The sequence below is a fragment of the Chanodichthys erythropterus genome, chromosome 10 (genome assembly GCF_024489055.1).
Source record: "Chanodichthys erythropterus isolate Z2021 chromosome 10, ASM2448905v1, whole genome shotgun sequence".
Lineage (NCBI taxonomy): Eukaryota > Metazoa > Chordata > Actinopteri > Cypriniformes > Xenocyprididae > Chanodichthys > Chanodichthys erythropterus.
In genome coordinates, this window is record NC_090230.1 from 13070599 (window position 1) to 13091064 (window position 20466).

The 20466-nt window shown below is 35.2% G+C and overlaps 3 protein-coding genes and 1 long non-coding RNA gene across 10 annotated transcripts in view; 2 read left to right on the top strand and 2 right to left on the bottom strand.

The window, feature by feature from the left end:
- rabgap1l (RAB GTPase activating protein 1-like) overlaps nucleotides 1-8063 on the top strand; it is a 112072-nt gene extending 104009 nt beyond the window's left edge. For 3 of the 6 annotated variants that reach the window (XM_067396080.1, XM_067396083.1, XM_067396084.1), the window contains 7 exons: nucleotides 291-383; nucleotides 2969-3079; nucleotides 3158-3262; nucleotides 3358-3441; nucleotides 4322-4393; nucleotides 4468-4665; nucleotides 6555-8063. In XM_067396080.1, the coding sequence (XP_067252181.1) occupies nucleotides 291-383; nucleotides 2969-3079; nucleotides 3158-3262; nucleotides 3358-3441; nucleotides 4322-4393; nucleotides 4468-4665; nucleotides 6555-6689 (798 nt within the window). In that variant the 3' untranslated portion in view covers nucleotides 6690-8063. Of the gene's footprint in view, nucleotides 1-290; nucleotides 384-410; nucleotides 1199-2968; nucleotides 3080-3157; nucleotides 3263-3357; nucleotides 3442-4321; nucleotides 4394-4467; nucleotides 4666-6554 lie in introns of those variants that run through there. The other 3 variants (XM_067396082.1, XM_067396086.1, XM_067396085.1) reach the window with 2 other exon arrangements.
- A 121-nt stretch (nucleotides 8064-8184) lies between these two features.
- Nucleotides 8185-11735, bottom strand: LOC137027711 (interferon-induced protein 44-like). Its single transcript, XM_067396087.1, has 9 exons — nucleotides 11550-11735; nucleotides 11361-11401; nucleotides 10299-10810; nucleotides 10125-10179; nucleotides 9849-10044; nucleotides 9595-9747; nucleotides 9341-9512; nucleotides 9149-9249; nucleotides 8185-9072 (listed from the first exon to the last, which is right to left on the bottom strand). Exons 1-9 carry the CDS (start codon nucleotides 11598-11600, stop codon nucleotides 8902-8904), a joined length of 1452 nt encoding a protein of 483 aa, XP_067252188.1. The 5' UTR covers nucleotides 11601-11735; the 3' UTR covers nucleotides 8185-8901.
- A 1147-nt stretch (nucleotides 11736-12882) lies between these two features.
- On the top strand, nucleotides 12883-17626 carry LOC137027715 (uncharacterized). Of its 2 annotated transcripts, none has more exons than XR_010896070.1 (3): nucleotides 12883-13028; nucleotides 15373-15523; nucleotides 15697-17626. It is a non-coding gene; the product is annotated as an uncharacterized lncRNA (long non-coding RNA). The 2 variants fall into 2 exon arrangements; XR_010896069.1 differs by having other exon boundaries at nucleotides 12972-13009; nucleotides 15697-17575.
- A 177-nt stretch (nucleotides 17627-17803) lies between these two features.
- Nucleotides 17804-20451, bottom strand: LOC137027713 (interferon-induced protein 44-like). The gene is made up of 8 exons (XM_067396090.1): nucleotides 20328-20451; nucleotides 19560-20073; nucleotides 19395-19452; nucleotides 19114-19309; nucleotides 18860-19012; nucleotides 18607-18778; nucleotides 18415-18515; nucleotides 17804-18338 (listed from the first exon to the last, which is right to left on the bottom strand). Exons 2-8 carry the CDS (start codon nucleotides 20071-20073, stop codon nucleotides 18168-18170), a joined length of 1365 nt encoding a protein of 454 aa, XP_067252191.1. The 5' UTR covers nucleotides 20328-20451; the 3' UTR covers nucleotides 17804-18167.
- Nucleotides 20452-20466: the final 15 nt, after the last annotated feature.

Genomic DNA, 20466 nt, shown 5'->3' on the forward strand with positions numbered 1-20466 from the left:
TTTCTGGGGCTTGAAAGTGGTAGTTGCGTAGGCAAAGATGTGTTCCAAAGATGAATGAATGTCTTAGAGGTTTGGAATGACTTAAGGCTGAGTAAATAATGACAGAATTTTCATTTTTGAGTGAACTAACACTTTAATGGTAAATATGTGTATAATTGCATATGCTGTACATTCTTTGGTGGGGGGGGGGGAGCTTTGACTATTTTAAACTGTATTAAAGACATTTATGGATGTTTTTTGTGATTGTGTACGTTTTAAAAACCTGATCTCTGATTTTCTGTCTTTCTTAGGTGCCGACAAAGAAGCTAAAGAAGTTTGAGAAGGAGTATCAGTCTCTGAGAGAGAGCCAACTGCAGCAGGAAGACCCCATAGACAGATATCAGGTAAGCAGGAACCTGATATAGCGCCTGCCCCCTTCTCCAGTCCTCATCCTCACTTCCTACGTTCATCTTCGTCTTACTCTGTCTCAGTTCAGGACTGTGTAGCGGGCTGCACTGGAAACCACAGATGCTGTACGTCGCAGGGAAAGAGCAAAACGCTTGCCAAACATTTGAATTGTAGATTCTTGTTTTATACACCAAATATTTTAATTTATTTTTTGAGCATTTTAATGAAGGAAAGAGTGACCTATTTTTTATTTAAGTGCCTTGTTTATTTTTGATCATAAATACAAAAAAAGGAAGGAAAAAAAGCTGTCACATAGCTTTTGTGTTGGCACATTTGAGTCTCTTGTTTACATTAACTGGAATGTTTAAAAGGCAAAAGAACATGATTTTTTATTTAAATTGATCGCATTTATTGAATGTATTATAGTTTTTTATTTTTTTAAGTTTATATTCTTCACATGAAAAAAATAAAATGTGTAATCCTGTGCAGTATGTATAACTTATAAAAAAATATATTTTTATGAATGTTTGCTTTCACAAGCAACATGCAGTGTTGAAAAGCCTAGCATGCCATTAAAGGAAGCTCCATTACTCAGTGGTTTCCTTGCTGTCACTTCCTGTTTACCCTCTCCCTCACTCACCCATCTAACCAATGAGATTCCCTCACTCACTCATTTAACCAATGATCTGTGGCGGGGGGTGGAGCATGGACAAGCGATGTTGTATGTGTCGGGCGGTGCTGGATGGGGAAGGCCTCTGCGGTTCTTGTTCTAGTGGGTGTAGTGTTGACTGTGTTGGGGTCGACGGTGCAGGTAAGCCTTCAGCCCACCAGCGCTCATTGGCTACTAACATCTGCCTGCATGTGTGTTTGTTTCTCTGATCCATTTGACATGCTGGCCTCAAGTCCTTCCATGTTATATCAACCGCTGTGCACAACCTAACCAGCAATGTGTGTGTGTGTTTGTGTAAATGGAAGTCAGATGACAGCTTTCCCCTTCCTGATAAGGAAATGTGTGTCATGTGAGGCAGTGGGAGACAACGCCAGCTCTCTAATCAGGCAATGCAGAAGTCACACTGTGGTCATTTAGTTTGATTTCTCAAGGCTGGATGTTGAAAAACTGATCCTAGATCAGCATGTGATCTTTACATACTGCTCTTAGTCTATAGCAGGGGTGTCCAATCCTGCTGCTGGAGGGTCCCTGTCCTGCAGAGTTTAGCTTCAACCCCAATTAAACACACCTGAACCAGCTAATCAAGGTTTTTAGGCATACAGGAAACTTCCAGGCTGGTGTGTTGTTGTAAGTTGGAGCTAAACTCTGCAGGGCAGCGGCCCTCCAGGACAGAGTTTGGACACCCCTGGTCTGTAGTGTCATTTTAGTGTCTTGTAGTCAATGTGCAGCTTTTTTTGGTGTTTCCTGTTTTTGTTTGGGAGGTGGGAGGGCCAGTCTACTGAATTATGGGTTATGTGAAATATAATTTAAATTACATTTTTTTTTTTTTATATTTAATATACAAACATGCATGATTGCTTTCAATTTCTGCCAAATTCTACAGGCACTGATTATATGTGAGCATGTTCATTTACCATTTTAAATATTTAAATGATCATTTTTGTAATTATTTGCTATTAATATCTTAATTAATTACTTGTTTGTCATCTTTGTACTATTATAATCCTTTATTATGTAATATATCTTTAATATATCTTTGCTCTTGTTATCTTAATTTATTACTTATCTATAATTTTTACTGTTTTATTTTATTGATTTTAATAGCTTTATTTGCCCATATATTAATTTTCTATCTATATTTTTTATTATTATAGTCTTCTACTATTTTATGCATTTTTTATTTGACTATTAATTACTTGATTTATTTCCATCTATTATTTATTTGCTATTATAAATTTAACTCATCCCCTAACTGTAGTTTATATGATTATAATAATCTTTTATATTTTTTTATAATTTACCTTTATTTATTTGCAGTTATTTTCTTAATTTATTTACTATATTTAATTTTTTACTGTTATTACAATCTTTTGCTATTTTAGATTTTTTTTTACTGTTTTTATACTTCTTTATTTCCTATAATTATATCTTAATATTTATCACCTATCTATAATTTTTAATGATATTATAATTTCTTACTACTACAAATTTTTCTTACTAAAAAAATCTTATTAAAAATATATAGTAGTAAAAGAATATATATATATATATGTATATGTGTTACTATTATTATTTTTATATAGCAATGCTCTCTGTGCTGGCAAAAAGTAAACAACAGAAGTGACAGAAAATGTCAACTGTCAAAAATATTAAAACATTCCATAGGAGAATTTTGCAACAAAATTAGTATATGCCATTTTAATTTTTTGCATTCATGTATTGCAAAATGGTGCAGTTTACACAATCATGTTCTTTCATAGACATTTGTTATGCTTACATGTGAGTGCTTGGGAAATTTAAATCTGTAGCTTTTGCAAAGCTAGCCTCGCAGTCTTTTCAGTCTCCGTCTGTTAACCTGCATGAGTTCCCCCTATATAAAGTAATAAATTAACTGTGTATGTGTCCCTGCAGAGAGAAAACCGGCGACTACAGGAGGCCAGCATGCGTCTGGAGCAGGAGAACGATGATCTTGCCCATGAACTGGTGACCAGCAAGATAGCACTGAGGAATGACCTGGACCAGGTATTTCTACACTAGTTAACATGCTATACATTTGGCTTTTGTTTAGATCTTGTGTGTTAAAAAGTGTTGCATTCTCAGGCCGAGGACAAAGCTGATGTTTTAAACAAAGAACTGCTCAACACTAAACAACGTCTTGTAGAGACCGAGGAGGAGAAGAGAAGACAAGAGGAGGAGACGGCACAGGTATGAGGATCCAGGACTGTAAATGTCTCTGACATAGTAATGTAGTATTTAACTTGCCTGCTATAGACATGAAGGGGACTGTTTTTGCTTTTCAGCTGAAGGAAGTGTTCAGAAGAGAGCTGGAGAAAGCGGAATTGGAGATCAAGAAGACCACAGCCATCATAGCAGAATATAAACAGGTTTGCTTGAGTTTCCCAATCTAGAAATCCCATAATCCTCTAAATTCACTCCACATTTCAGGGCAGGTGTATTCAAGAATCGCATATTATAGTAAATACAACAACAAAAAACTTGAAATAAAATAAATATTAACTGAATCAGGGTTATTATAGTTAACTAAACTAGAACCATTAAAAAAAAGTTGTTTGACTAATAAACTTTAACTTCTTTATTTATTTATTTATTTTTTCTTTTAGTTATGACTGAATCTTGAAATAAAGATGAATAAAATTAGATAAAAACACAATAAAATTACAAAAAAAGAACTACAATTAAACTGAAAATTTTAATAAAAATATATTAGTATCTCAATAACATCTACAACAATAACAGTATCTAAAACAGTATCTAAAATAAATATAAACATTTTATTTCAGTTATTTTCCAAGGAAACATTTTCATTTAATTTAACTTGATGTACTAAAATAACTTAAACTAGTAATAAAAATATAACAGTATCTCAATGATACTAAAATAACACTGACTGGAAAAAAAATGTTAAAAAACTTATTTTATTTCAATTAGTTGCTTGCCAAAGAAACATTTCTAATTTTCATTTAATTTAACTTTATGTACTAAAATAACTAAAACACTAACTGAAAAAAAATTAATAAAAAACTGTATAGAAATATAAAAAAATAAAAAGACAAAAACACACAACAAAAATTACTAAAATGGAATATATATATATATATATAATATATATTCAAACTAGTTATAAAAACTATAATAGTATCTCGATGATACTAAAATAACACATCCTTGGGATCTTACATCTTTTATAGTATTTATTGTGATTGATAGAGTATAATAAGAAATTTGGTCTTTTGTTTGTGTTAGATATGTTCCCAGTTAAGTACGAGGCTGGAGAAACAGCAAGCATCCACAAAAGAGGAACTGGATATAGTTAAGGTGGGTAACTAGTCTTTGACTGCCCTTATGCGGCCTATTGAGTATGTGACGAACAGAATATCTTGTTTTTCCAGGCTAAAGTGATGGCGTGTGAGCGCTGTAGGGAAGTGTTCAGCAAAGACGGACCCCTGCAGATCCCGGCGGTGAGTCAGGACAACCGGGACACGGACATGGATGAGGAGAAGGACTCGCTCAAGGCCCAGCTGAGAGAACTAGAATTAGAGCTGGCGCAAACCAAACTCCAGTTGGTGGAGGCCAAGTGCAAGATCCAGGTCAGTTGTCACAGCATATATAACATCACAGCGGTGAAGATAGATATATAGACTCAGCTAATCAGCTCATCAGCTGCAGGATGAAATCAACTTATTTCTGTTTAAAGCGAGATTTGTGACTAGCTACTAATATTCTTTTAAACTACTGACTTGTTAGTTTATAATAAACACATATGAAATCCGTGTTATAGATATAGTTGTATCTCACTAAGTATTAATGCCACCATGTTAATAGTACATAAAGTCATAACATTACTGTTTGTAACATAATGTTTTCTCTACATCACTTTGATATTGATTTCCTTGCAACTTCCCATAATATCCCAACTTTTGTAATTCTGAATTAGATGTCAATAATTTAAGATTTATTTTCCAAGTATTACTACTATAACCTCAGTGTTACGACTTGATTCACATAAATTTGACTTTATCTCGAATTTTACAAATTTATTTTCGGAATTTTGACTAACCTCTGATGTTACAGCTTTGTTCACGTAATTTGGACTTCAATCTCAATGTTACGTTACAACTTTGTTCACGTAATTTCTGTTACGTTACAACTTTGTTCATGTAATTTTGACTTAAAATCTCAGTTACGTTACAACTTTGTTCACGTAATTTCTGTTACGTTACAACTTTGTTCACACAATTTTGACTTAAATGTCAATGTTACAACTTTGTTCACATAATTTGGACTTAAATCTCAATGTTACATTACAACTTTGTTCACGTAATTTCTGTTACGTTACAACTTTGTTCACGTAATTTGGACTTAAATCTCAATGTTACATTACAACTTTGTTCATGTAATTTTGACTTAAATCTCAGTTACATTACAACTTTGTTCACATAATTTGGACTTAAATGTCAATGTTACAACTTTGTTCACGTAATTTTAACTTAAATCTCAGTTACATTACAACTTTGTTCACATAATTTGGACTTAAATCTCAATGTTACATTACAACTTTGTTCACATAATTTCTGTTACGTTACAACTTTGTTCATGTAATTTTGACTTAAATCTCAGTTACATTACAACTTTGTTCACATAATTTGGACTTAAATCTCAATGTTACATTACAACTTTGTTCACATAATTTCTGTTACGTTACAACTTTGTTCATGTAATTTTAACTTAAATCTCAGTTACATTACAACTTTGTTCACATAATTTGGACTTCAATCTCAATGTTACGTTACAACTTTGTTCACGTAATTTCTGTTACGTTACAACTTTGTTCATGTAATTTTGACTTAAATCTCAGTTACGTTACAACTTTGTTCACGTAATTTCTGTTACGTTACAACTTTGTTCACACAATTTTGACTTAAATGTCAATGTTACAACTTTGTTCACATAATTTGGACTTAAATCTCAATGTTACATTACAACTTTGTTCACGTAATTTCTGTTACGTTACAACTTTGTTCACGTAATTTGGACTTAAATCTCAATGTTACATTACAACTTTGTTCATGTAATTTTGACTTAAATCTCAGTTACATTACAACTTTGTTCACATAATTTGGACTTAAATGTCAATGTTACAACTTTGTTCACGTAATTTTAACTTAAATCTCAGTTACATTACAACTTTGTTCACATAATTTGGACTTAAATCTCAATGTTACATTACAACTTTGTTCACATAATTTCTGTTACGTTACAACTTTGTTCACATAATTTGGACTTAAATCTCAATGTTACATTACAACTATGTTCACGTAATTTCTGTTACGTTACAACTTTGTTCACGTAATTTTGACTTAAATCTCAATGATACAACTTTGTTCACGTAATTTTGACTTAAATCTCAATGTATTTAATAATATATGTGTCACAGTTTACAGTAACTTCAATGTTATTTGTTTATGTAATGTACCAGGAGCTGGAGCATCAGAGGGGCGTTTTGATGACTGAGGTTCAAGCTGCCAAAAACTCCTGGTTCAGTAAAACACTGGGCTCCCTCAAGAATTCTGCCAGTAACCAGTCACCCTCCTCGCCCAAAGAGGGCCAATAGGACTCGCCAAGGGCTTAACCAAAGGGTAGAGGAGCGTGACCCTTCCACTTGGCCAATCGGAGTAGAAACAAGCTCTCTAATGAACACTACTAGCAACGCAACATGGCAATGCAGTATTCCCTCACATGGACTAATGAAAGACTTGAACAAACCTCTCCACCCAGATGCACTTACTACTGTTATAATTTCCTTTGCTTGCGATGCCACCTAGTGGATAGTAACAAGTACTAGAGTGATATATACTACTTTTACCCATATTCACCCAGTTATCCACTTCTGTGGATGGAGTTTTTGTTAGCAAACAGTCAGTTCTAGCATGCAAGTACATAAACTATGACCTTTAGACCGTCAATTCAAAGGGTGTAATTGTTTTGGGGGGGTTTCTCTGAGGGAATACTGCATTCAGCTAACAATTAAAAGTAAAAAAAAAAAATCTTTTTTGTTTTTCTATATAGAAAAATTAAATGTAACAGTTTTGGCTTATAAATATGTATAACTAAATGTTGATTTTTATTTTAATCCTGTACAGTTCTGAAAGAAGTGTTTCATTATTTTTTACGATTTTGAATATGAATATCCTCTTTATATGTCAAATACCGAAAAGCACAGAAAATTGACCATGTATGGAAACAAGCAGTGACATTCCCTTTCCGTCCATTTTCGCAGTTTTCCATAGACTGTTCATAGATGTTGCGATGGCCACACGATATTCATGCCAAGTTGCACATATTGTTTATTTTATGTTATTTAACAGATATACATGAGCGATTCAGTGACAGATGCCTTGCAGAAGATGTCTTCTTTTTTAAGGAGAAAAGAAAAGCAGGTCGCCAGATGCATCGCTAGTGAGCAACTTAAAAGCCATATGGAGACAAAATATACAAATGCGATTAATTTTTTCTGCTACTTGTCAGGATCTCCATATTAATAGTTTTCCTATACGTGTTATATTTCACCAAGCGGATTGAAATAATCTGCATGGCTCTTATTCACGCTAACAAGTCGCCATATTTACACTGATGTAAAAAAATAAATGTTATTGTCTCCTATTTTGTAATTTTTGAAACTGATTTAAAAAATGCCAAACTAATTATACAGATTAAGAAAGAGATGCCAGTTTAATATGAACAGATAACTGCCCTGTGGGTTTCTGCGGATGGCTACATGTGTTTTTATATCGTAATCTTTAGGACAGAGGCCGTGTCTTCTGTGTGTTTGGTTTGTCGGTTCCTCAGTTTCACTGTTCCAGCCTGCAGATGTCGTCTGTCTAGTAACTATCTGACAGTAAATATATAGTTCTTGGTTCATGTTTGACTTCATTTGATTCACACCTTTCGTTGTTTCAATAAACAGTAACGGCAATTCAACTGTAGTCTGTATATTTATCTTTACTTTGTTCTTCTGCTAATTCCTCAGCTTCACTTACGTTTCCTCTTATAATGTTTTTTAATTAGTTATATTTTAGACTATTGCCTCTAGCTATTTCATAGGACATTGCAATGGAAGACCGAAAGCAAAAGGAGGACGTCGAGTCGGTATTCGAACTGGCGTCGGCCGAAGCGGTAGTACTTCTCCATTTCAGATGCGAACTCCGTGAAAATTAAGACATTTATATACGTTCAGAAGTAAGAGGTTTTTTTGTATAGTAAAATTCTGACATTAATAATAATTTTATGTAAACTGTAAAGAATTAATTGAACACACTAATGGGCGTCCAAATGTGTGGTAGGCTATCGCGCGATACTAGGCTACTTATCACGATAATTCGTACAGAATACGAATGTATGGTTAAATTCCCAAATGTTCCTAAGAACTATTTGTAAATGTCCATATTCGCTACAATGTTAGTGAATAAAAATCGCTAAAACCTCCTCGCACAAAGTCTAAAATCACGCGCACGTTAAATAGCAGACCAACCTCAGTCAGTGTAATGTTTAATAGCTATTATAACAAACAGTAGCCTATATGCAGTTTTAAATATATTTTTCTCACCATTTCATTATTACATTTTAAAGCTGATTGTATGGTTGATAAGTTGACACAATAGAAGTGTACAAAGTGACCATTATTGTTGTAAACTAACATAAAATAGGCCTACCTCAATTGACAAGACAACAGTGTTCCTTTATTCTAGTCTAAACCTGTATAATAACACACATCTGGCCTCAGAATTGTTGAGAAAATTAACAGCAGCTCTTTATATGGGGTTAATCTACATGTGACAAACATCATCCAGATAGTCGTCTGCAAAGTTGAGCATCTGCTGTAGAGCGGTGAGTAGCAGGACGTCACAGTTGAGCTCCAGCTCCAGCTCCTGACTGTAGTTCTTCACCGGTAACACACAAGACACCGGCACACCCAACCGAGAGCTCACCTCCTGAACCTGCAGAGACAAACAACACCTCAGTCACTCTGAGTCCTGAGGGAACAGTTCATGTGATCATGTGACCATGTCTCACCTTCGTCTTGATGTAGGAACTGACATAAAGGCTTTGAAGATCTTCCTCCACTAGAGGACATGCTTCATCTACTTTTGTCATCAAGACGATCTGAGCAATGCCTGAAAATGTTGAGGAACGTCACATGCAGGTAGCTCAATGAACAGCCTACTTTGGATTAGTCACAAGACTGGCATAAATATGTTCACTTACCCAGTGAGTTCACTTTTCTGCGTATGGCAGCAAGTTTTCCCTCTAGTTTGTCAGACATGAGGGAGATTTTGGTGGCGTCTATCACGTACACCACACAGTGGATCTTCTCCTGTAGAGATGCAGGTTTGGAGGCCTTTTGCTCATCCGGTTGAAACGGTGTAATGGAGCTGAACTGAATTAAAAGAAGAATTTAGCATGAAACAACATTTTATCATTCCTGCTTCAATCTTCATTGTGAAGACAAGTACACTTACTTTATAGAGGTCTGGTACGTGACCTTGAAGAATGCTGCTGATGTCCTCAATATCCAGTCCTGCACCCGATTGCTCCTCGAGTCCCATGGTGTCACACAACACAAACGGCAGTGGCTTTCCCTCACGACCGTCTTTCACTGGGTATGTGCGAAACTACCAACCAAGAAGAGAAACACATCAAGAGCTGAAGAGCTGCTCCTCAACCTGAAGAGAGACTTCTGTAGGAAACACTGTGAATCCGGTTGAATCTGTACCTGTGTGGTGAGGCTAGTGCCTGCAGATCCTGACATGGCTTTACTGGTTATGCGGCCCATGAAGATGGAGTTGATGGAGTTGAAGAAACTGGATTTTCCAGCACCTACAGGACCGATCATTAGGATTCTGATCTGATTCACAGACGTCATCATGGATTTATAATTCCTGATCGATTCCATGAGCTCGTCTCTTCGTCTACAACAAAGGTCACATGTTTATAGCTATATATCAAATTACAATAGAAAATGAGCAAACGAGATCTTGCGGAAACATACTCAGCTGTCCATAGAACATTCCTCCATGGTTTCTCTTCTGCACTGATTTGAGAACCTGCCACAATAAATAAAATGTTTACAATAAAGATTAAAGCAGATTATTTAAAAAGACTAAAGCTTATTGTACACAACTACATGTGCATATAAAAACACTTTTCCTGATTATTGACTTACTCTGTTCCACTTTGTACACCTCACATTCAGTTAGTTGAGTGTCGTTCCCATACATTGTTGCCGCATTAACAGTAAATGCAGCCCCTCCTTGATTATACACAACTGGTTGGTTGTTGTAGCAAAAGTACAGCTTTTGGCCAAAGTTGGGTCCTCCAGCATCATCATAACGTGCATAATGTCCAGTGTTAATTTTGATGCACACAGGGATCTTGCCTTGAAAGCTGAACAGGAAAGCTTCTTCGTCTGTAATATGCTGCCCGCTTTGAGCATAATCTACACTAGTGTATCCACCAAAGATGTAGCCTGAACGGTTGTAGGCCACAAGTAATGTTGGACCCTGACGGTCACATTGCTGGTGGAAGGAAGAAGCATTATATCCATGAACAGAAGCTCTGTAGAGAAGAGTCAGTTCAACATTCCCCAGTAATCCACAAAGCTGCTTTCTTTTCTCCTCTGTTAAATCAGAAGTGAGGGAGTTTGTGGTATCATCTCTGACTTGTCTTTTATGCATCCTTAAAGACAAAGACATGCAAATACAAATATAAACTTGAGCTTTATGAGCTAATATTTTCGGTCAGCACATTCAACTAACAGGGTACACTTTTTGGTCCTATTTTTATTTCATTTATTTTTTAACATCATGATTAGATGTAGGCTACTCACTGCATTCATAAAGCTTAACCATTCAACCCTGTTACCAAATAAAAAATTACCAAATCGATATTTTGCTTTCATTTATTATAAATATAAGGTATTATATATGATATTTGGACCCAAATTTGATCAGATCAGGGCTTTAAACTGTATTTAGAGTCCCAAATTTTGGAATTTTGGTAGCAGGGCTGCAATTCATTACAAATCAATAAAATGAACAGGAAATAAAATGGCTTTGATATCCTGCTCATGATCAATATTTTTTAAGATTAAGTACCTTCTTTGAGTGGCAATTTGTTGAAAAAGTAAAGAAAAAAGAAGTCACTTTTCCCATTTGTGGCTTGTGTATTCATTTGTTTGTTTGTTTGATGTACTAATACACAATTAAATTTTATTTTTTGTACTTACTTTCCTTTAATCTTTCTGTTCATTGCTTCTTTAAACTGCCACTGTACAAAGAGTTATATGAATTGACAGATCAAAATATATTCATTTCACAGCATATTTTAACACTAATCAATAAAAAAATAATTAAAACCAATTTAGAATATTTGTATGTAATATTTTATACTCTAATAATTTGTACATGTAACTTACCTTTCGTAGAGCACTCGCTGTGTGAAAGTAACACTGACTTCCCTTGTGCATAGGATGTTACACCCTAGTCAAATCTGTTCTGTCAAGTTCCTTTATTCCTGTATTAGTGTGTGTTGAGGGAGATGGAAAAACTGCACTAATAATTTGAACAAACAAAAGTACCTGTTTGTGGTGTGGGAACAGCCCATCGATGCCTCACCTGACTTTGTGTCTGAGCAAACAGGTTCTCTTTGCTTAGACATTAGTAACTGTTCATAGTGAACATCAGGGGTCTCCATGTCTGTCACATACTTTTCAGTTGTGTATTGTTTCCTGTTTCATCTAAAGAGTTAATATACATGAAGAAAGCTGTCCGTTGGACAGTATGATATTATATATGTAAGCAATAAGGTATGAGAGGCTGTGCTGTATCGTGAATAAGTCACGGCTGAAGGGCGTTGTTAGGCACGACGAGAAGCGGAGTGACTTCAACATACAGCACTATAGCCTCAAGTAACTTTGCTTTTATAAAAAGGTTACCACACAATACAGATATTAAAGCCAAAAATATGTATCAATGCAACATTCATGAAGTAAACTTTTTCTAAAAGCCTTCCTTCCGCCGAAAAAAATAGTCCCTGACCGTGAACAGCAACAGAAGTCACATTATTACACCGTTAGATAGCGGCAAAGACTGTCTTTATGAGTGTGTCAGTTAGTAGAGAAGACTTTTACATTGAAAAGGTTGAATTGTTGTGAACACGGAACAAGACGCAAATGCTTTGACTAGCGCTGTCAGTCACAGAAAAACCCTTGACTGTTAAAGGACGACATAATACATCGGACATTTAAACAGATTTTTTATTATGAACATAGGACTGACCTGAAGGAAAATGCTAAATCTTAATGCAGGTAATAAACTTTCTCACTCTATCTTTTTATCACAATACTCTTCTACATAACACAGTAAACTTCAATGAACAATATCAATTGAGAACATACTGTTTACGTTGCTAAGAGTGGTTGCTAAGGGTGTTGTGTAGTGATACACAGAACCGTTGAGTGAAGCGGTCATAGCCGTGTTTTATCGTGAATAAAAAACAGCTATTGACCAGAATCAAGAATAGGACCTAACCATTTTATAAAATATATTAAAAACATTATGCAAAAGAGAAAGCTGGTAATCTTGGTAACATCTTGGTAATGTTTTGGCATCTTATAATCAAGTCAGTGAATGACTTTGGGATTATATCCCAGTACTATAAGAGTTCATTGATATTGCCACCTATGGGTCGAAAGTTGCAAATTAAGGATAAATCTGTGCATAACTTTGGAGATGGGTCTGTCTGCGGACTGCAAGAGGGGGGCATAACAAGAAAGGGGCGTAACTTGTTGAGGGGGCGTAACTTGAAGTTGTCCAAATCACACAGAACCACGCGAGATGTCAAAACGGCAAGATGGTTGCTCGTAATGAGACAACGGTAAGAATATTTTCCAGAGGTAACTTTTTGATATTGAAGTGTATAAATCATTTTAATACAGTAGTAAGGTATATTGGTATTGTTTCTGAAGTTGAATATCTATCAAAGTTTAACCTTTCTCTCTTATTGTTGTTAAGTAAGCATTTTATTTGGTAACACTTTACAATAACAGTACATGAATAACCATGAACTAATACCTGAGTTAATAGTTACTTCAACATGAACTCATGATTAGTTGAGATATGAACTAATGAAGAGTGATCCTTAACTACGACAGGAGTCATAGGGATTCATGCATGAAAACAGAAGCCTTAACTACGCGTTAATACATGTTTGTTAATTAATGCATTAATTAACATTTAGGGTAAACTAAATCAAACAGTCTCTATAAGAAGGAATAATACATATTTGGACTTTGAAATAAATTTAAACAATTTATTATTGTCAGAATTTAAACTACTGACATCAGCAGCTTCATTATAAACATTACTGAAAGGCACAGGATTAGTTTGTAATTATTTTCACTGACCCTCCCTATCAAACATATAAAATACTAAATACACTATTTATCTTAAAAGGTCTTAATCTGTTTTGTGATATTCTTTCCTATCAAACTAAACTACTGTGACTTACATCAGTTCCTGAGGAATCGGTTCCCAAAAAAAATAACCAAACAGGAAACATGAACTAAGGTCAGGGAGCGTTTGCTGGGATCAGATTCAGAAGTTCACTCTCCATCCAGACGCAGGCCGTGATCATACTGTACCTCCATTTTCTGACTTTTTGAAAAGTCACACATCACTTAACTGGGCTGAATACTTATATAGTTGTGTTAGTACAAGTGTATTTGATAGTAAGTTAATGATAATCATGAGCTGAATTTGGTAAGTAGTTAACAGTGAATTAAGTATGATGTGCCCCCTCAAGTAAAGTCATGACATAAGTATACATTAACAAACCATTAGTTGATGTTAGTATATGCTTAGTTAATAATGAGTTAATTATGATTGTGCCCCCTCAAGTAAAGTCATGACATGATGCACATATCACACATCATTAACTAATATATGAATAAACACTATAGAGTGCCATCCTTATTCCTTTACACCCCGGTACAAAAAAACTAAAATAAAAAGTATTTGTATTTTATTTATATAATTAAACATATATGGACTTGAAAGCAAGCCATAAACATACCTGTAAAGACACACATAAGGCACATTTACATCTAAAATAGCGCGCATCCACAAGCTAATGTTAATCAAAGCATATACATTTAAACGACAAAAATACAAATACAGTTAATAACTGCACATAACCTCCTGAAAACCCCAATAAAACATACATGTAAATATGTCTTTAATTATTAATTCGGCTTACCAAAGCAGTCAACATTTATTAGTTTAAAATGCCAGCAACACAACAAACGCGCAAAGAGAAGAGAACACCTAGCGTGCGCCACTAATGAGTGTCCCGCCAGAAACAAACCCTACATACTTTAGTTCTGGGAATAAACTATGACTATTTAGCTATATGACTAAATATAAATGAACTGTAAAAATCAGAAAACAGTTTAGATCAAATTAAATTTATTAGTGGTAGTTAGTCTATTTTCCACATTTGATTAGACAGATCTATGTAATTAATGGCTAAATAATCATGTGCCATTGCAATTATTTGTCACAAAGCTGCAGATGGCAGATTATGATATTACAGTGTAAATTATGACAGTATTAAATCACGTTTAATTCAAATTCAGAGTACTTCTTGTTTACTCTTATGGAGGCTGATTTATTTAGTTTACCCCTAAATGTTAATTAATGCATTAATTATCAAACATGTATTAACGCATAGTTAAGGCTGCTGTTTTCATGCATGAATCCTTTTGACTCCTGTCGTAGTTAAGGATCACTCTTCATTAGTTCATATCTTAACTAATCATGAGTTCATGTTGAAGTAACTATTAATTTAGGTATTAGTTCATGGTTATTCATGTACTGTTATTGTAAAGTGTTACCTTTTATTTTAGGTTCTGGCGGGTTAACAACTATTGGCGGGCATAAATAAGCTAGCTAGCCCGCTGAAAATTGTAACGTTGCTTGTAGATTAAATTAGTTTAGCATTAGCTGTACGTTAATGAAATAGTATTAGTGGTTGGTTGAACTGAGGTTTACAATGTGCTGTATTAATTAACATTAGGGTAACGTTAAGCCCTATCTGTAACATTCTATTTGTAACGTTATTTTTTCCTTTAGAGAACATGACTCTATTTGGAAAATGTTATTATTATTATATATATTTTTTTAATGTTTGAGGAAAAAATAAAATATGTATTAAAAAAATCTTAATTTATTTGCTTCCAGCTTCATCCAACAGTTTGTAGGGAAGGTATATTAAAAAATCCAATTTCTGAAGGCCCATACTACAAATGCCAGTTCTGCAGCAAAATGGAAGAGTATGCATATGTTGTGGCACATAAGCAAACCCACAAGAAGACAGCTGTTAAACACGGAGGTATTTATGTTTCAATAAATGTTCCAGATCTTGTAAAATTTACAAATTGTCCACTACTAATGATAAGCTTTTTATTCCAACGTTAATTTGTGTACACGTTTAATTTTGAACATTACCATAAGAATAAAGTATGTATGAGTAAATTGTAAAACTGAATTTCTCTTTGTTTTTAGGGTATAAAATGTACAGATGCCATGGTGGATGTTTAAAAAGCCATCATTATCACTGCTGCTATTGTGCAAGGATTATAACTCGGCAAAATTTATTTTTGAACCATGTGCAGAAATGTGGGTTGGCTGACGCCTCAACAGGTCCCTGTGTCTCTGCAAACACCAGCATCTGTGCACCCTCCAGCGCCTGTGCACTATCCAGTACACCCTCCAGTGCCTGTTGTCTGGTGGAATTTGTAGGCAGGTTAAGACATTAGATATTTAAAATTTACTGTAAAAGGAATACCAGTGTTTTGTTTAATAAAAATATAAGAATAATAATAGCATGAATATTCAACGAATAGGAACAGGTAGTTTAACACTGGATTTAGATTTTTAAAAATGTACTGTAAGGGAATATTTTTTTGTTTAAAAAGCTTGTTGTTTTTGGTGAGTTCATAATGTAATAAATTTCTCATAATGTAATCATTACATTGAGCAAGATTTTATTAGGTTTTGAGAAAATTATTACATTATGAACATTGTTACAATACTAATGTAATACTTATTACAATATGTGCAGCTATTTCATGAGTTGCTACACACCTGCTATATTACTAAATGTACCTGATTTTTCCCTAGTTCACCCACAAATTAAAATTCTGTCATTAATTGCTCACCCTCGTGTCATGTCGTTCCACGCCATTCATCTTCACACAAATTAAGATATTTTTGATTAAATCAGTTTTTTTTAAATTCTCTATTGAAAGCAATGAATTTACCACATTCAAGTTCCAGAAAAACAGTTGATATAAATGCAGTGGTTAAATCTTAATTTTATGAAGTGACAAGAATACTTTTTGTGTGTGAAATAATATCTCAATTTGTATTCTGAAGATGCATGAAGGTCTTACGGGTGTGGAATGACATGTGGGTGAGTAATTAATGACAGAATTTTCATTTTTGGGTGAACTAACCCTTTAACCACTTTGAACCTTAACAGTAACTAAGATTCAGTTCTTTAAACCATGATTGTTCATTAATTTATGACACCGAATGCTGTAACTTATTGTAGTTGTTTTTTTTTTTTTTTTTTTTTTTTTTTAATTTTAAAGGTTGAAGTAAATGGCTTAAACAATAAGTCAACTGTAACTCTAACTTTTGTAACCAAAAATGAAATATGTTGAAATGGAAAAATTGTCTTAAACATTTGGGTTGATGTTTTATGTGCTTTTTTTTTAATGGTAAAACATTAATATTCATTGTTAATTTATGACACCTAATGCTGTAACTTGTTACCAAATATGAAACATTTATTGGAATGGATTTTTTTTTTTTTTTTTTTTGAGGGAGAGAGACCGGTGACCAACGTGAATGTGTGTGCATCTGTGTTGACAAATAAATTCATAAATACTTCCTCAAAAGTAGCTTAATGTCATTTTATTTAAGTGTAGTTTAAGAAATAAGTTTCAGATTCAGACGTCCTTTTTTATATAAGGAATAAAAGTTTCTTAATAAACTTTCATATATATTATTGAAAAATGGCAGGTTGAATACATAATTATGTTGGATTTTATAGTCAAGTGACCATATTAAATTATTAAACGATGCAAACAAAATTCAATTCTCCTTTAATGCAGCATTAAAAAGACAACAGTGTCATCGTTCAGCTTAAGTCCGGTGTTTTTCACAGTCAATAACTAAAGTAGGCCTACATAAATTATGGAGGAAACAGGTGGCATCACATTTCAGAATATTTCATCCATCTCCTGCTTGAAGATCGCAATATGTCATGCCGACATATGACGATACTGACCACGGCACGGTAAGACAAATAATGTTAAATAAACTATTTATAAGTAATACGATTCTGTAGCGATTTATCTTGCCGACATTTTGCTTTGACATCACGCGTGGTTCTGTGTGATTTGGACAACTTCAAGTTACGCCCCCTCAACAAGTTACGCCCCTTTCTTGTTACGCCCCCCTCTTGCAGTCCGCAGACAGATTCTATAGGAACTTTGGGCAAATTACCTAAATAATTCAGTGAATCCTGTTGGTTTCAGAGCAGAGAAAAATCGTTACTGCACTCGTTACTGCAAAAAGAAGCATACTCACTTACAGGGTGATACAACGCAATAACTTGGTATGATAATATTTAATTGCAATAAGCAAGCCATACAGAATTGATTTACAGTTTTTGCTTTCAAATAAGGAATAGCTCATTCCAAAAAGGACTTTACTCATGGAAAGCTGTGTGACAGTCCTAATTTGTAATGTTATAGGCTACTGTAAACTTGATAAGATTGATCTTACAGCATTCTTGCATTAAATGAGCTGCAATATAAATCTAATACAAGTAATATACCAATCTCCTGGCTTAAAATACATTATTGTACAGAGATGGTAACTAAGACACCTATATGCTATTTAAAGTCAATGTAACAATCTGGCTGCATCAGGAAAAACTCTATGAAAAGCATAAAAAAGTTGCCCTACACAGGATCAACATCATCCAGATAGTCGTCTGCAAAGTTGAGCATCTGCTGTAGAGCGGTGAGTAGCAGGACGTCACAGTTGAGCTCCAGCTCCAGCTCCTGACTGTAGTTCTTCACCGGTAACACACAAGACACCGGCACACCCAACCGAGAGCTCACCTCCTGAACCTGCAGAGACAAACAACACCTCAGTCACTCTGAGTCCTGAGGGAACAGTTCATGTGATCATGTGACCATGTCTCACCTTCGTCTTGATGTAGGAACTGACATAAAGGCTTTGAAGATCTTCCTCCACTAGAGAACATGCTTCATCTACTTTTGTCATCAAGACGATCTGAGCAATGCCTGAAAATGTTGAGGAACGTCACATGCAGGTAGCTCAATGAACAGCCTACTTTGGATTAGTCACAAGACTGGCATAAATATGTTCACTTACCCAGTGAGTTCACTTTTCTGCGTATGGCAGCAAGTTTTTCCTCTAGTTTGTCAGACATGAGGGAGATTTTGGTGGCGTCTATCACGTACACCACACAGTGGATCTTCTCCTGTAGAGATGCAGGTTTGGAGGCCTTTTGCTCATCCGGTTGAAATGATGATGTGGGGTTGAACTGAATTAAAAGAAGAATTTAGCATGAAACAACATTTTACATTCCTGCTTCAATCTTCATTGTGAAGACAAGTACACTTACTTTATAGCGGTCTGGTACGTGACCTTGAAGAATGCTGCTGATGTCCTCAATATCCAGTCCTGCACCCGATTGCTCCTCGAGTCCCATGGTGTCACACAACACAAACGGCAGTGGCTTTCCCTCACGACCGTCTTTCACTGGGTATGTGCGAAACTACCAACCAAGAAGAGAAACACATCAAGAGCTGAAGAGCTGCTCCTCAACCTGAAGAGAGACTTCTGTAGGAAACACTGTGAATCCGGTTGAATCTGTACCTGTGTGGTGAGGCTAGTGCCTGCAGATCCTGACATGGCTTTACTGGTCATGCGGCCCATGAAGATGGAGTTGATGGAGTTGAAGAAACTGGATTTTCCAGCACCTACAGGACCGATCATTAGGATTCGAACACGACTGACAGATGTTATCAGGGGTTTATGATTCCTTATCATTTTCATGAGTTCGTCTCTTCGTCTACAAAACAGTTCACAAATATTGTTTAATCAAAATGGAATTTTATCTTATTAATGAATTATTTTTCAGCAACAGAAAAACATACTCAGCTGTCCACAGAACATTCCTCCATGGTTTCTCCTTGATACTGACCTGAGTACTTCCTGTTGGAAAAAAATATAAAGAACTGACAATTTTTAAATTTAACTGAAAGAGATTTATAATATCATTTACAATATCATTAACTGGATTATTCTGATGACTGACTTACTTTGCTCCACTTTGTACACCTCGCATTCAGTCAGCTGAGTGTCGTTCCCATATAGTGTTGCAGAACTAAAAGTGAATGCATTGTCATATATTTGCCCTGATTGATCATATACAACTGGTTGGTTGTTGTAGCAAAAGTACAGCTTTTGGCCAAAGTTGGGTCCTCCAGTGTTATCAAGACGGGCATTACATCCACTGCTAACATTGAAGCACACAGGATTATTGCCTTGAAAGCTGAACAGGAAAGCATCCACATCTCTAATATGCTGCCCACTTTGAGCATACTCTACACTAGTGTATCCACCAAAGATGTAGCCTGCACGGTTGTAGGCTACAAGTAATGTTGGACCCTGACGGTCACATCGCTGGTGGAAGGTAGAAGCATTATATCCATGAACAGAAGCTTTGTAGAGAAGTGTCAGTTCCACATTCCCCAGTAATCCACAAAGCTGCTTTCTTTGCTCTTCGGTTAATTTAGAGGTGTTGGTCGCTCCGGATCCAGCAATAGTATACATCTAAACAAGAAAAATGATATATATTATTTGAGTTCAGTGTGATTTACACAGATTGACACACTCGAGCAGTCAAATTAGGCTACTTGTGTTCTGAAAGCTCAGCCGATTGCGCGGAATCGAAACTGAAACTAAAAGCAAAATATGCTCAAATGAAAAGCCTTATTTAGTGTAGCCTATATAAACATTGTATATAGCTATGCGCGCTATATTTTTTTACTTAAAAAAATCATATCGACTATATAGGACCATCTTACCTTTCTCAGTTCACTTTCTCTCTGAAGAAAATACCGAAACGCTGCTTCCACATCCGCAGCCGAACGCGTAGTAACGTCACTCTCCTCTCCCTCTCCCTCTCCCTCTCCATCACCCCGCAATCTAAATCTAGAAGATGCT

What these genes read in the sequence shown, in the direction of transcription:
- LOC137027713 (XM_067396090.1), bottom strand. Translation starts at nt 20,073, where the DNA reads ATGTATACTATTGCTGGATCCGGAGCGACCAACACCTCTAAATTAACC. An exon ending in GGTGTACAAAGTGGAGCAAA is followed by an intron (nt 19,453 to 19,559) that starts GTAAGTCAGTCA and finishes TTTTTCCAACAG; the next exon opens with GAAGTACTCAGGTCAGTATC. An exon ending in AATGTTCTGTGGACAGCTGA is followed by an intron (nt 19,310 to 19,394) that starts GTATGTTTTTCT and finishes ACTGTTTTGTAG; the next exon opens with ACGAAGAGACGAACTCATGA.
- LOC137027711 (XM_067396087.1), bottom strand. Translation starts at nt 11,600, where the DNA reads ATGCACAAGGGAAGTCAGTGTTACTTTCACACAGCGAGTGCTCTACGA. An exon ending in AACAGAAAGATTAAAGGAAA is followed by an intron (nt 10,811 to 11,360) that starts GTAAGTACAAAA and finishes TTTGTCTTTAAG; the next exon opens with GATGCATAAAAGACAAGTCA. An exon ending in GGTGTACAAAGTGGAACAGA is followed by an intron (nt 10,180 to 10,298) that starts GTAAGTCAATAA and finishes TTATTGTGGCAG; the next exon opens with GTTCTCAAATCAGTGCAGAA.